The 15,510-nt window shown below is 37.7% G+C and overlaps 1 protein-coding gene across 1 annotated transcript; it reads right to left on the bottom strand.

The window, feature by feature from the left end:
- Nucleotides 1-2,172: 2,172 nt before the first annotated feature.
- On the bottom strand, nt 2,173-11,158 carry AKAP5 (A-kinase anchoring protein 5). The gene is made up of 2 exons (XM_006915117.3): nt 10,949-11,158; nt 2,173-8,330 (listed from the first exon to the last, which is right to left on the bottom strand). The coding sequence occupies exon 2, from the start codon at nt 8,063-8,065 to the stop codon at nt 6,776-6,778; it is 1,290 nt and encodes a 429-aa protein (XP_006915179.1). The 5' UTR covers nt 8,066-8,330; nt 10,949-11,158; the 3' UTR covers nt 2,173-6,775.
- Nucleotides 11,159-15,510: the final 4,352 nt, after the last annotated feature.

Raw genomic sequence — 15,510 nt, 5'->3', positions numbered from 1 at the left:
CCAGTAGAGTGAGTCTCAAAAGTCTTGACCAGTTCTCATTTCTCAACATTGCCTTTTTTTTTACATATATGCAAGACTAGTGCTGTGAGCTCAGTGGTAACTGTCTTCTATTTTTATCACACTATTTTCAAGTGTGGGAGGAAAAGCATATAAATGAAAGACTCCTTTTTTATTTTAAACATCTCTTATTTCACTGTTAACACCACAGTTTTTGCGGATCTCTAATTGGTGGCTATGTTCAGAGCCACCACAGATGGCCGAGCCCATTATGCACAATAAACGCTAGGGGGCACCACTACCAAACTAATACTTCTGGAGTTGGGCCGTGCAGAATTTGCACAGCCATGCACGGTAGCCCTGCCTTTCCTTACCTGGTTTAAATGTTGGGTTTAAGAAGCCCTTATTTTTAATTTCTGCAGCAAGTAGCAATTTTCACTGATGCAGCCAGGAAATTAAATACACAGCTGTATAAAAAACAAATCAGAATAAGAAAAAATACCCCCGTAGTTTTGACACAACTACGTTTGTCAAAATTTGTAAAATTGCATAGTGTACTAAAAAGGGTGGGTTTTAGATGTATGGACATTATATCTTAATGGAAAAAGTTAAGACCACCCAGATAAATATACAAATGTCTTAGAGCTTAATGAACTATGATGATTATTGTTCACTATTCAACCTTCCACAGGCCAGGAAAAGCACATCAGCCAGACATTAAAGGTATAGAGGAAATCCATAAAACTAAAAAGATAATTCTAAGCAATTCACTCTGAAATCAGCAAAATTATTGATAAAGCTGTGGTACATCTCTATAAAAGATCATAAAGTCAGGTTGACTTTTTGCACCTGAATTGAACAGTGACTAATTGTTTTGGCATTTTGTATGCCATTATCACAGCCTTACACAGAGCACAAGGACAAGTCTAACCATTCTGATCAGGATTGAATTACTCTGGTTTTGAATGACCTGTTTAAAGAGAAGTGATATTCTGACTAAGTTTTTATGCTGCAAATGGCTTCTCCATATGAAATGTCTGCATTGTAATTATATATGAGGATACTTGATTTGAGCATGCATGCTTGTAGCTGCATTAGTTGTGATCGTGATTGATCACAGATGTGACCCAGAGACCCACTTATAGCCATACCTTCCTGTGACCAGACTTTTCTGTGACCTAAAGGTATAGATGTCAAAGTAGAGATTTGGGAATAAAAAGTTTGAGTCACCCTGTGCTCCACAACTCCCAAGAGTGTAAAAGTGGAAGGCTTGGGGTTTATGGCTACAAGTATAGTTGTGAAAAAGTATGTGAAAGGTTTAATCCTTGCCTCATAATTGCACTTTCATACAGATCAAGGTAAGACCGAAAGTCCTATTTGAGTTGAAAGTCCTATTTGAGTTTATCGACAAAATGAGTCATAGGGAGATGTGCCTTGTTTTGCAAATGTGCAGAAACTGCTGGACATCAATACCATTGCTGTTAAGATAGGTTGGAATTTACAGAGACTACTTTCAGTTTGGGAGTTTTCCAGGCTGGGGGCCACTGCACCATTCTCCCCTCACCTAGGTGTTCCTTAATTGTTCATGGTGCCTGTGCTCAGCTTTGCTGAGGATTTTCTGTAGAAGTGTAGTGTGCTCGTGTACAAACACATATAGCTCACTCTCTTTCCTAAGCTCAGGAACTTAACCCCTGGTGATCTCAAGCTTTCAGGGGTTGAGGAGGGCAGGTACTCACAAAGGGGCTGGGGACTCCAGATTTCAGCAGAATTGCCTGTGAGGACAAATTTTACAAAAGGTAATTTATCTTTTATATTAGAAAGATGTCGTTTAATAAAACATTTTTAATTCTACAAAATGTGAAATAGTAAATACCTTATGTACAGAGTTTATACATTAATAAGACATTTTGCTTTGGAACACAGTTTAGTTTTAGGGCTTTTAAGGCACTATCAACTTTAAATAGGTCCCAAGATTGGAAAGTACATTCTTTCATATAGCCCAATTATTATTATTGGGCTGTGCTTAAGAAAAAACAGGTTTGTCAACATGAGAATAAAATCAGTGTCTCAGTAAACAGAACTTTTGAAACACCTGGCTTCAGTAGGTACCATCTAAATGACTTTAAGCATTTTCACATCAAGATTGCTTAGTTATTTGGAAAACCATAAAGATTATTAACAATTCATAGTTTAATGTAGACAAGGCAACTAATGAGTATAGCAAGAGATAAGGAAAACAAGTGCACCTCTGTCAAATTCATAGAAGGCATCAGAATTGTTCTTTATGTGAAATTAGTTCAATGAAATTGAATTCAAGGTCTAGATATTTGTGTTTCTCTTTGCTGAAGGTGACTCTTTTAAAAGGCACGTCACTGTGAAGTCTCTTACACACCCAATCAATCAGCAGTAGAATTTTAGGTAGTGCTAACTCCGTAGTTAGGTCAGTGTGATCTTTATAGTTTTAGGAAATGAAAGTAATATACCATGTTTCTATTAAAAGATTGGGTAAATCAAGTAAACATGAGCCAATATAACATTTATTCTGTATTAACAGTCAGTACATGTATTAATTCAGGTTGAAAACTTTTTCTACAGAGTATTATTTTTTTAATATTAGCATCTGATCCACAGTAATATAGTACTAATTTTAATGAGAAACACAAAATGGAACTTTTACTTTCATAATAGCTCATCCACTTAACATTTTACAGACAAAGAACGACTATAAATATGTAACATTATGCAGGCTTTTTTCTGCACCTGTTCATAAACCAGAAGGAATATACTGTTTAACTATTTAGAAGCTGAATGCTTTCAAACTGCCCCTGTATTTATATGACCACCTCCCCACACCAGATAAAATTAATCATTTTCTCCTTATTCTCTCCTCTGTGGTACTCATGATGTTGCATTACCTATGGCTCTTTGCCTTAACCCCTGTCCCAGTGCCTATTGCTGCTGCTCACTAGGCTGAGTTCTTGGAGGGCAGGGAGCCTGTCCCCTTTATCAAACAGTGTTTGGCATGTGTTTTATACCTTACACATGTTGAATCAAATTGAATTTCATCTAAATTTTATGTAGCTTCCTTCTGTTAAATTTTTATAAGTATCATTACAAAAATTATTTTTAAAAATGTACCATAAAATGTACTACATATTGAAATTTTGAATTCTGTAAAATAAGAAACTTCATGTTACACAATAAGACATTATAGGAATTTGAATCTAAAGAAATCTAACCCTTAAAATGAGGATTTTTTAAATGCAGAAACGACAGGCAGAAAAGTTAACCCCTGATATATTCAGTGTCAGATGAAATTAGAAAGTAGACTTTACATAGTAGAATAAAGTTGACATTAAAAGGATCTTTTCAAACGATGGGATTTTAAAGCTTAACAATTATTTTTTTAAATGCTGCTGTAAATCCTTGGGAAAAAAATTCTAAACTATAAAAAATAAGACAACTAGAAGTTAGAAATTACAAAGTTAACTTAGAATTGCATGCAGAAGCCAGGTTTGATTGGTACCCTCTCATGACCCATATCTTGAAAAACCTTTAGCAAGAAGGCTATTCACACACACTAGTGAAAAAACAATCTCAGAAATAAATCATAGAGTTTTTAAGACTCCACTAAATAGTAGACCAATTAAGATCGTTACAGACTTTGTGCTGTCAAATAGATTTCTTTGAAGGAAAATTATGCAGACAGCTTTTCTGAAGAACTACATTTTTGCCACATGCTTATTATTCTTTGAAGTGGAGGAGGTGGCAGAGAACTTAATTTCTGTTTCAAAGTTCTTTTGTTTTCTGCACCCTTTACCTAAATGTTACTGGGTACTATTTTTATATCCTATAAAGTACTTTGAGAAAATCGTTAAGTGAATAATGGTACAGAAAATAGTGGAGGATTTTAATATACGCCGGGTTGTAAAGCGAAGTGAATAATACTTGACTCTTAAAAGGGGGGGAGATAATACCCTGAAAAATGAAGAAGTATCTGATAAACCAACCAGCCTTGTAAAACACTCAGTTCAAAGAGAAACCGAATCTCTACTGTTTAATAAATGTTCACTAAAAGCAGTTTTTATACCACAGTAAATTTAAATGAAAATGTGGTATTATTAAGTTGCCTTTTAAATGATCATTTTAATATTGTTAAATAGATGTGAATTGAATGAGAACCTATTTATATTCATTTAATATCTTGCATATAAAATCAAATTGCTTAAAATAAATACCATTATAATAAAAATTTAATGAGAGACTTCTAAGTCATCTGATTCCTAATTATTTCTATAACAACAAAGGAATATGGATCACCTGAGAATTCACTGTAGTAGGATTTAACCATTAGAAAGATATAATCATATCGAAACACTAATTTCTGGATTCCTTTTTCAAACTGGAATCCTACTTATTTAATTCACCAGATAGTTTCAATAGAAAAGGTTGAGAAGAAACCACCTAAGAATGAATGCAAATAGAGTATACATCTCATCACAAAAACAATAAATTATAATACATTCTAACCAAAAATATATATCGAACCATAGTGAGGGGGAAAAAGAAACCTAGGACTAGATAAACTGCTTTAACAAATAAAAAGTCATTACACATATTTACCTAGTATCTGTTTTTAAAACTTCGAAATAAATATGCCTAAACCTTTGAAAATATTTTTTAATAACTGTTAAGTGCTATAATTTTTTCTGATTCATAAGAGATTACTAAAAACTGACAGGGCATGTATATTGGCTTGAGCTATCCCTGCAGTAAATGAAGGCAGGATTTTTCAGAACACTGTAAAATGCATAAATTTTAATCAGGTTTTTTAAATTATTCACTTTTAAATATGTTTGCTGGTTGCTATCCAGGTCCATTAGCACCACATATAGTGAATTAAAAAGAGTACTTTTAGAAAAGATGACTTAGCAGTATTTTTGTTTGTTTAAAAGTTATAAACTAAAAGAAATTGATTTCTTGGGTCATGTATTTTGAAAGATCCACTTTTCATCTTGCTAAATTGAAGGATTTTAGTGGGTTTCCCTCTCCCCAAGGTTCTAAGCATGAAAGTAGGAAAATCTGGGAGAATACTTTTGCACTTCAGCAAAGAATCTTGCTAATAATATCTTTATTTAGTTCAGTTCCAAAGTCAGATTAGGTTCTTCTGCCAGCAGTGTCAATATGTATTTAAACAAAGAAGATTCTACAGGACAAATTAGCACATACTTTTTATCTGCAATCCATAAATAATTCAAGAAGCCACCAGATCATTTAAAAACATCTAATGTACATTCTTTTCTCTAAGAATGTACAAATTACTCTTTAACAAATACCTTACAACTCAAGTGAAAGCTCTTCATTACTTCATCTACTTTCAGAGTAATGCTGTCACTCAGTTTGACACTGGGGAACTATACAATATGAGCCCTAACCTGTGAGGTAGGGGAGTGTGTTATATAGTATTATGGCCACAAGAAAAGATTGAAATAGAATCACTTTTTCAAAAAATACAGCAATCATTGATGAGGTTGATTACTTAAATAACTGGATAAAATACAAATAAGCCCTTCTTGTTATATTAAGTTCATTTTTTGATAAGGGATAATTAGCTGGATTGAAAAAACTAATTTGAAAAAGTTAATTTTCAATGTAAAATGATTTATTATAGTGTCTCTCACACATAGGCACAATGAAAGAATACTGACATTTAAAATACAACTTTAAATGTTAGCAATAACTTTTCACTTTCTACTCAACCTTGTACTTGGCTCATTCTCGGTCAAGAATGAATAATATTTTCACTAAATTATTATGTGAACCCCTTAGGACTTCTACTGCCAGGTTGGCTTTGAATCCACTCTTCTCACTTGGAGAAGAGTTGATGAATATGGTCTCTAAAGAAGTAATCCTGCAAGACAAGCCCATGTTATCTGTGATAACTTGTTACTTGGGAAGTTTGCCTTCTCCTGGATGGAAAATATTCCACCTTTTTGTTTCTGTTGCTTTTTAAAAATCTTTTCAGCAGATGATCACGTGAAGAAATAGATTTATACAGGTTTTTGGGAGGCAAAAGAAAGATGAAGAGGGAAAATGTACTCCGTTTCCACAGCTTTGCACTTGATTGTTTGCCTGTTTGAAGTAATTTGACAATGGCTTTTGTAAGGGACTTGAGCAAGACTAGAAAACACCCATATTTAATTCAAACATGCATTTTCTGCTGAAATTGGGGAAATGCAATATATTTCTTTCTTTCTGAGGTAAGACTACTTGCCTAGGAGTGTAACAACTATAAATCACATTCACACAAAAAAGCTCACCTTATGCACCATTTTAAACAGCATAAATGTGCACTGTAACAAAAAATTTTTTTTTGAAAACCAAATGCAATGATAACCTATACACCACGTTGAACTATCAAAAGGAAACTAGACTTTCTGACAGAGGATATTAAAGAGATCATGGCATACTGTAAGTGCTCAAAAAATACATCTTCCTTCTCCCAGGCACCCCAATCTTCACATGCCATTTTAGCAACTCCTTGTATGTCACTTTGCATTGCAATCTGTACTGACTTTTTCCAATCCAGAAGTGACTGCATTTTAGTGGTAGGAATGGTTTTATAAACTTGATTCTTTAGCACATCTGGGCTGGAATTGTACCTTTAAATTCCACAGATGAAAATCTCTCATTTGTTACTGAATAAGAAATGTCACAAGTATGTAAGATAGTTCATTTTTAAACATTTGTTTCTCTTTCCTATGATCTGGAAATTAAGTCACTGTAGAAGATTGTTTATTTTATTATCATCAGAGGCCATTTCATTAACTAACTGTTCTATAGACAACTGGATAGCATTCTTGACAAGAGAAGAAGCTGTTTCTATTAAAAGTGTTTCATATTGTTCTGAAGTTCTACCCTCAAAACCACTATCATTAGCAAAAACCCCGACTTGCTCATTTTCAATTGAAATTAAGAATTGCTTCGGGACATTTTTAGATTTCTTAACATCAAATTCACTGATTTCAGTGTCTGTAATAATAATAGCAATTGGCTCCATTCTTTTGCTTTCTTCTGGTATGGGTTTCTCTGCACTGATCTCAATTTCTTTAAAATCTGATTCCTGACTCAATTCAGTATTTTTTGGCTTACTCTCCTCATCTACAGTCTCTCCACTTTCATAGTCTTTCCAATTTGGTTCACTTTCTAGGATACTGTTTCTGGCTTCTTCCACAATTTGTTGATCTGAGATTGCAGGTGAAGGAGGAGCATCAGAAACCACTGGTAGTTGATGTTCTGTTTCTGAAGTTTCAAGTGGGCTTGCTTGCTGGGGTTGGACACTTTGTTTTTCCTCAATGTTTTCAATACCTTTTTCAAGGATTAGAGTTCCTGTTTGAATAGCAGAATGCTCTGGATCTAACCCAAGTTCTACTGAAATCACTTTCTCTCCAGGAGAAGTTATACTGTTGCTCACATTTGATTCACAGACCTCATCACCCTCTTTCTGTGAGACACCTCCACTTACATCCTGGGTGGACTTGGTCTTTGTTGCCTGGTCGTCTGATTGGGTCATCGTTTTTGTATCCAACCTTTCAGCCTCTCCCTGAACTTTGACGCTGCAGTCTGCATCTTCTATAATTTTGGAATGATTACGTCTTTTCTCTCCCTTTGAGAATTTTATGCAGGGAATCTTAAGTCTGGATTTTGCCTTTTTCTTAGAAAGATCAGCATCCTCAGTATTGATTTCAGTTTGTACTTTAGCCTCAAAGGGCTTTTGCTGCTTTGAAGAATCTGACCTTTTTCTGCGAGTTACAAGTCGTTTGAGGGAGGCCCAGGCCCGCCCTGGGGGTTGTGGCTGATCAGAAGCTCTTGCTTCTGGTGGGCATGTCCTTGTCACATTAGCAGCTTCAGAGCCAGCTTTGGGCTTCGTTGCTTTGGCTGATTTCTTTCTTCTCTTGAAGCAAAGCATTGATGCTTTTTCCTCCTGCCTCTCATTCTGAGGACTGACTTCTGCTGATCTCTTCTCATCTTTGCTTTCTACTTGAATTTCAGAAACTGTGGTCTCCATTTTTACATTACTCTCTTTCTTTCTCTGGTAAATGATATTCTTGCTTCTTTGGTAGCCGTTTATGACAAAAAGATGGGCAAAAATATCATACTAAGGAAAATATCTTCCAGATATATTCACTCCTTTCATCTTACTCCATACAGTTGTTTGAGGTGGTTTCTCCAGCATACAAATGCCTGGTTTCTCTACTACTTGTAATTTCTCTCTTTAATTTCTTCATGAAAGCCCTTTACTTGGTAGATCTTTGTTTTATTTAAAGATCAGCCTGATGAGAGAAAAGAAAGTGGTATTTTATTTCACCATCAGCCTGTTGATTTCTATAGAGACTATTTCAGCTGAATGTATATGATTCTATCAGGCATATTTCCTATATAATAACTTACTGAGAATAACTGGAGAATAAAAATTGGGGTTAACTTTTGCCCCATCAAAAAGATTTCAGTGTGAATATATTTCGCTCTGTTCTCTTTGTTAAAAGTTCATTTTGGATTATTCTGCAAATTCGATATTATTTTATCAATTCTTTAGTTGTGATGTCTTTATGAACTATTTACAACTCTGAATTATAAGTTAACAAAAAACAACAAAAACAGTGGAGAGTAGAGCAATAAGCAAGCTAATGTAATTTTTATTACTTGCAATAAAGAATTCTGAAGCCACAAAGGATCTTAGAGGTTATTTGAGAGTAATCAAGTCCGGTCAGATGAAGAAATTGAGTACCAGAATGAGCAGTTGCCCGGCCGAATGCCATGTAGTCAATAAGGTCATAGCCAGAGTTAGAACTGAAGACTTTTGACTCTCCAATGTTCTTCCCATTATACCATAAGGTTTCTGTTCTAAAAATGTATGTTCCATCAAGGAGGTGCTACTTTTCATATATGCTCTGGGGAAATTTAACATTCTTGTCATTCTCCACTTTTAGATTTAGTTGTATGTTGACATTTTTCCCCTAAGTATTTGCTGTTCAAACATTTTACATAATGAGCACATAGTCGAAGGTCAGTAAGAGTGAATAATAATAATAGCTGACATTTGTTGAGCAACTTCTGTATACAAAGAAGTGCTAAGCACTTGTACATACATCTCTAATCCTCCCCCACAGCACTGCAAAGTGAGTAGGTGGTGGTATCACCATCTAGAGATGAAGAAACAGGCTTAGAGAGATTAAGCAACTTGCCTGAGATTACACAGCTAAGTAGGTAATGGAGCTACCTAAAAAGAGATTCAACCCAAGGTTGTCTCTTTTTATTCTGAAGACCATGCTCTGCAATTGGGCTTTTAGAGTTTCGTGAGAAAAATGAATTGTTTGGAGATGCTAATCTACACTAGATTCACTAGTCAAAAATATTTTTTTAATGTTTAAGGGTTATTTAACCATAATGTACTCCCATCAACTCATTATTGAATGAAGATTAGGCTGAGTTCTTGCTATTTTAAAATCAAGCTTTTGAAATTCCTTAAATTTTATTTTCTTGGTTTTAGAACTAATTTGAAAGCCAAATACAGGTGATAAGCTGTACAACTTGGAAACTGATAATATATAAACATAAAGGTATATTTAAAAATTAATCCACAGACTTGTTTGACAGCACCAATGAAGAGATGAAGTGATCATCTAACAAAAAGCCTATGAATTTTAGCTGATGGAGGTCCTAAAATAAGCAAAGGGATTCATTCCTTGTGCTTTTTTCTTTTTTCTTTTTTTGTAAGTCTTTCACTGTTGAAGATTTATTTAGGTAGCTCTTGATTCTATGAACCACAGAAGGAACTGGAACTCTGAAAATCAGTTTATAATCTAAGTAAATATTCCCTTAGGTTGGCTGTTACATACTCCATGCCTCTGACAGAAAGATAAAGTCATCCTATAACAATGATGGAACTAAAATATGAACATTTTTTGTGTCCCTCCTCATATAATGCTTCCATAAGTAGTAGAACGACAGCTGATTATAGCTCTCTTTAAGTCTTCTCACCTCTTGTGAGTCCTCAGCTCCTGAGAACTTTTATTAGCTAGAGGATGTATAACAAATGTTGAAATTAGATCATGTTTAGGGATGTATCATTTGAAACTAATATGGAGTCCTCAAAGACAACTGCTTGAGCTCACTTGAACAATTATCACACCGTAGAAATAAAACAAATATCCAAAGAAAAAATTAACTGAAATGGGAAAAATGCAGTCTGTAGCCATTAAAACTTGGCGGAATGTTAGACTGCAAATGATTCGTCTTTAACCTGCAAGGGTAGTTTTACCGCCTCAGGAATCTTAAAGTCCCTGTTGTCATTTACTAATAGAATCGCAAGTCTAATGCCCTAAAAAAAATATCCCTTCCATTTTCCCTTGAGCAAAGACGCGAGGAGGCAAAGAGCAACCACTCCGAGAAAAGCAGTGTTTTTTTTTTTCCCAGCACCAGAAGATGTGGACCACGAAGCTTCCTTTTGGAGGAAGGCGTCTTTCGTTCTGGCTTGATGCGCCTTATGGCATGAGCTAGAGCGCAGGATAAACTACTCAAAAAGGAAAGTGCCGGGGGCGTGCAACAGATAACCCAGCTTCAAGCTATCTGCACAATTATAATGCCAGGAACCCAAAGTCACATTTCCCGCGAATAAAGGGCAAAGAAGGAAAAAAAAGCTATCGGCAATCCATGCATCTAGGACTAGCTGTGAAGCTAAGAGGGTAGATGAGCAGAGTTGATGAGGATCACACTGGCTGAAGATTCCTATGGACAAATGACCTTCCTGGTTCTTCCTGGCCATCTCCAGGGGACGCGATTCTAGGGGTCCATCGAGCACCTCCCACTCACCCGCTGCGCAGGCGGTCAGCGGACCGGACACTGGCCTGTACCCTCTTTCCCCGCAACCTCCTCACCCTCCTTCACTTACCGAGGGCACTGGGGTCCCTGCTGCCCAGGTTGGGGGGCGGTCGCGGGGCCCGGCACCCAGGCAACCCAGAAGCCACGGTCGCACCCGGAGCGAGCAGTCCTCTGCAGAGGGACCGCAGCCGGGCGGCGCCCCCTCCCCAAAGCGCGAGGACTGACAGCCCGCGGCACCAATGCGCGCCGAGCGGGTGGGCGCGGGGCGGGGTCAGGGCTGGGGGTGGGGATCAGCAGGTCCACCTGCGAGCAGTCTGCTCCCTCCGCCCCCACCCCACCCCACCGCCACACACACTCTTGGGAGGAGACCTTCGTGCTCCCACCCCGGGCGCGAACTTACGCTACGCGACCACATCCGGACAAGGGCAAGGGAACCACCAAGAGAGCGGGAAGATGGGGCGGGGGCCCACGCAGTGAGCTCCGCATTTTCTGAGACGCGAAGTAGCAAAATCCGGTTTTAAATTACAGGCACTCACATTATAACCGCCCCCTCCCCAACACGCACACTTAATACTTAAAGATACAGCAGATAGCACATTTTTAAAGTAGGATTCAAAACTATGCAGCGTGAGATCTCATTTATTTGAATTGAAACAGGAAAAGAAAACTTTCCCAGGAGTGGGTGTGGATGTAATGAGGTTATCACGGTTCATTGCCAAACAGGCTGTCGGAGGTCCAAGCCCCTGACCCTCCCGTCCCTAGTTTAGGGGGCAGGTAGAGACGATGCAATCTCTGTGTGGACAAGGTCACAAGGGCACAGAAACCCATCCCCATTCGTCCTTTATACCTTACATATTTCCAATAATAAGTTTAGATCGCTTACACGTTATCTGTATTTCCCTTCAGGATATTGCTAGATGCCCACTTAACCTTGTCCATCTCAATTAAAGGGTGGGTGGGGTGAGTGTGGACAACAGGAAGTGGCTTTCCTTACAATTTCAGTCCTAATCAGAGCAAAGGGCTCAGGCAACATCTACCTCCTGCCCGACTGGCTAGGTGGTGTATTTCCATACATTTTCTGAGTCGACAAGTTGCTAGCCATAGTGAAAAGCACCACAAGCATTTATTTATACACATAACACATTGTTTTCATTAACACCAATGAAAAGTGTTGCTATGAGAGCTTACGGTGCCTCGCTTTGAATTTAATACTACCTACAAGGGCAATCCTGCAAGCTCCAGATGTGAGGTCCTGCAGGATGCACAGTTCCTGCTTCCTCCTCTCTCCCCTCCCAGGCACACCATCCAACCAGTCGTGGCCAGGGAAGAACTGCTGAGCAGCAGTTCTACTTAGCTCCTTTCTTCAATAGGATCATGATCTTTGGGAGAGTAAATCTCAGTTAGCCATTTTTGGATGTAGTTCCAGGAATATGTATTACCTTTGTAAGATCCTATAGCTTTCACTGAGACTTATTAAGGAAAAAACTATTAGGATACAATAGCAAAGTTGACTCTAGATCTTAAATTTACAGATAAAAGAGACAAGAGCTATAAAACAGGAAAGTCCACAAGCATTTACTTTAGTTGTAATTAATAATTCAATTAAAAAATAATTCAATTTGTCTTTGTTCATTCAGCAAAGACTGTTCTGTGAAAATGTCCTTTATATCCCCAGATGGGTTGCTAACCCTGCTGGTTGCTAGTTTTGAACCTTAAGCCAAAAGAAATCCATACTACTCATAACCAGTTGAGGTGCTATTACTCACTGAGATCCAAGTTTTCTCAACTAGCAGATCTAGGAGTTAGCAACAACTTCAGGCAAAAATAAGATGAGCTTATCTAGATTAAGACCGGGTAGCATAGCTGTCTTCTTAGGAAGTAGTAGGCAATGAAACAAGGGACAGGTTAAAATGAAGGCCACCTTAATGACTTGTGGATCTTATTCCCCTTGCTTTTCTTAAAAAAAAAAAAGAAAGAAAGAAAGAAAGAAAAAGACTAGTGAAAGGGAATTGAAGGGTGGTTTGAGGTAAGAAGTGAATTGATTTTGTATTTGAAGGGGAAATTCCTTTAAGGTATATTACAAATAACTCATCCCCGACCTCTACCACACACACACCCACAGAGTATATATAGTACTGTAAATAAAATACTGCACTGTGGTTTTTAGGATATGACTAGAATCCAATGCGACATCTGAGTTTCAAAAAAATGTACCCAGTACCTCATGCATGAAAGAAGCTGTCATCCCTGAACTCACTTGAGTGACGGTAAGCTATTACCCTTATCATTGTCTGCTCTTCCATTAGTAGCTTTTCATTATATAATGAGAAACAGGCTATAAATATCTCTCCTTTCTGATGAGAAATTATCCTACCTACAGCTTGTTAACATCACCAGATACAACGTGCCAATAAAATAGCTTACATATTTATCTGATCTCTATGGAGCATACCATTTTCCCCATCCTAGCCCCTATCCACCCACAGCCTGGGCCTGTAGCTACCGAAAATGGTTTATAACTCTTTGGTATACTCATTCTTACATTTGAGATCTTCTGGGAATGAGCGTGCCACCCCTTCTTCCCTGGTACACCATTAAGTGAACCTGTGGCTCCAGTTGTCTGGTAGTTGGATCTGTTCCTAGGCACCATCAGGGTTGTACCAGCCAACACAAACACGGCAGTAATTCTGTTGTAATCGGCTTCACCTGACAGCGCATAAATGCTGTCTTTTTTGAATTGTGTGTACATACATCTTCAGTGCACATCAACAGCCTCTGAAGTGCAGATCAGAGAGGGTGTAATCTGTTATCAGTACTATGACAAACATGGGAAGGCACTGGCATCCCAGAGAAGGGTAGGAATGGGGACAGGAAGGCCAGTGACCTAGGACTACTAGCCCCAAGGTAAAGGCACTAGATCTTCTCTACTCATTAGTACCTCAAGACTAATGCTCCTGTAGGTCTTGAATTCAGGTCTCCAATTAGCCTGCAGTTATTTTTCTGTTCTTTATGCCTTCATCACCTCTTCATCACAGATTAAAGCATCAATTTGACAAAACCCAGACCACTAGTAATTACTCAGCAGCATTCTTAACTTCTTTATTTCTTCCCTCTGTTTCTTCCACCTTTTATTACCCTATCCTTCTGAAGGGATGTGAAATGGGCACAGCTTTCCACCTGTCATAATGGGATGTCCATTTCTATACAACCTGGCAGGGGCTGCCTTCTAGAAAGAGCTCTGAAAGGCAGAACGATGGTAAAGAATAGAAGCTTTGGAGTCAGCTGACCTTAAGTTCATCTGGCAGGAAGTAGCAGTGCAATTTTGAAGTTTACTTTTCTGTAAAATGGAGATATAAATCTAATTTACAGACTTGTTCTAACCTATCTTCACATTTCCAACCAAAGGTCAGCACCCATTTTGAAGATAGAAATCACTCTTTGAGTAATTCCATTGCTAGGGGTTTATCCTATAGATGCTTCTACACAAGTTGCAAAGATACATGTTATGGGAGTATCACTGCTACACCATTTGTAATAGCAAAAACCATCGAACGATGGTAAGTATACATCGATAGAGGGCTGTTTAAATACTACACAGCCAAAAGAAATCTCAAACTGCTGATGTAGTAAAAGTTCTAAGATATACTGCCAAGTGGAAAAAGTGAGTTGTATCATTTGAACTTGTACTGAAAGCATACTGTACTTCTACTTAGGAAATTCTTGCAGTAATGGTCCATTCATTCCAAGCAATACCTGGTAAAAAAAAAACTGCGTTATTTATAATATTAGTGCTTTGTTCATAATCTTTGACTTACAAACCTCCTCCCCCACTGAGTTTATTATTCCTATCAACATTAAGGATTTAAACCCACATGGCTTTTAGTGATATGAGGAAGCCTAAATACTTTAAGATGGTCTTTAAGTCACCATATTTGACAATAGACTTCTTTCTTTTCTTCACAAACTGAATTCCCAGCAAGTCCCATTCCAGATGAGGTTTTATAGGACATTAAAAACAACAACAACAACACAACAGAAACAGTGAACTCTGTGCAGACAGGGCCCAAATAATGCTTTGGAACAGGAACTGACACCGCCACTGAGTGTACAATGTGCCAGGCAATGTATAAAATATGGAAGAGCTGGGGCTATGCACTCATGACTCCTTTGCCATATGCCCCTAAATCACTGCCATCATTTCTTTGATCTGCAAAACTGATTGTATTACAACAATGACGTTGTTGTTAAATGACGCTGGGGTTAAAAATAATAAAACAAAGGACCCCAGGAAAAATACTGCTCTGCCACAATGCCAGTGGTGATGCAACATCTTCTGGAAGGATCCAATGCAAGAAGACAGGGGGAAAAGGGAGGGGAAAATGGGAGAGGAAGTACAGAAGACAAAAAAGAAGGAAAACATTTAAGCAAAAAAAAAAAAATCTGTAGGGAGCAATAGAGCCCAGGCACATGGTAAAAGCTCGATAAATACTTGCTGAACCAACAGCTACAGTTAGTGCTATATGACTAGCCTTCCTTGAGGACTCTAGAAATAAATGGTGCTAAAGCTGTGACAGAAATGGAAATTCTAAGTGCAGGACAAAAACCTGTATGAACATTTTCCCAGGGTACAAA

Source organism: Pteropus alecto, unplaced genomic scaffold, assembly GCF_000325575.1.
Source record: "Pteropus alecto unplaced genomic scaffold, ASM32557v1 scaffold276, whole genome shotgun sequence".
Classification (NCBI taxonomy): Eukaryota; Metazoa; Chordata; class Mammalia; order Chiroptera; family Pteropodidae; genus Pteropus; species Pteropus alecto.
The sequence above is the reverse complement of the archived record's forward strand: the minus strand, read 5'-3'. Positions and strand labels throughout refer to the sequence as shown.

Excerpts from the sequence above, each read along its gene's own strand:
- AKAP5 (XM_006915117.3), bottom strand. The coding sequence starts at position 8,065 with ATGGAGACCACAGTTTCTGAAATTCAAGTAGAAAGCAAAGATGAGAAG.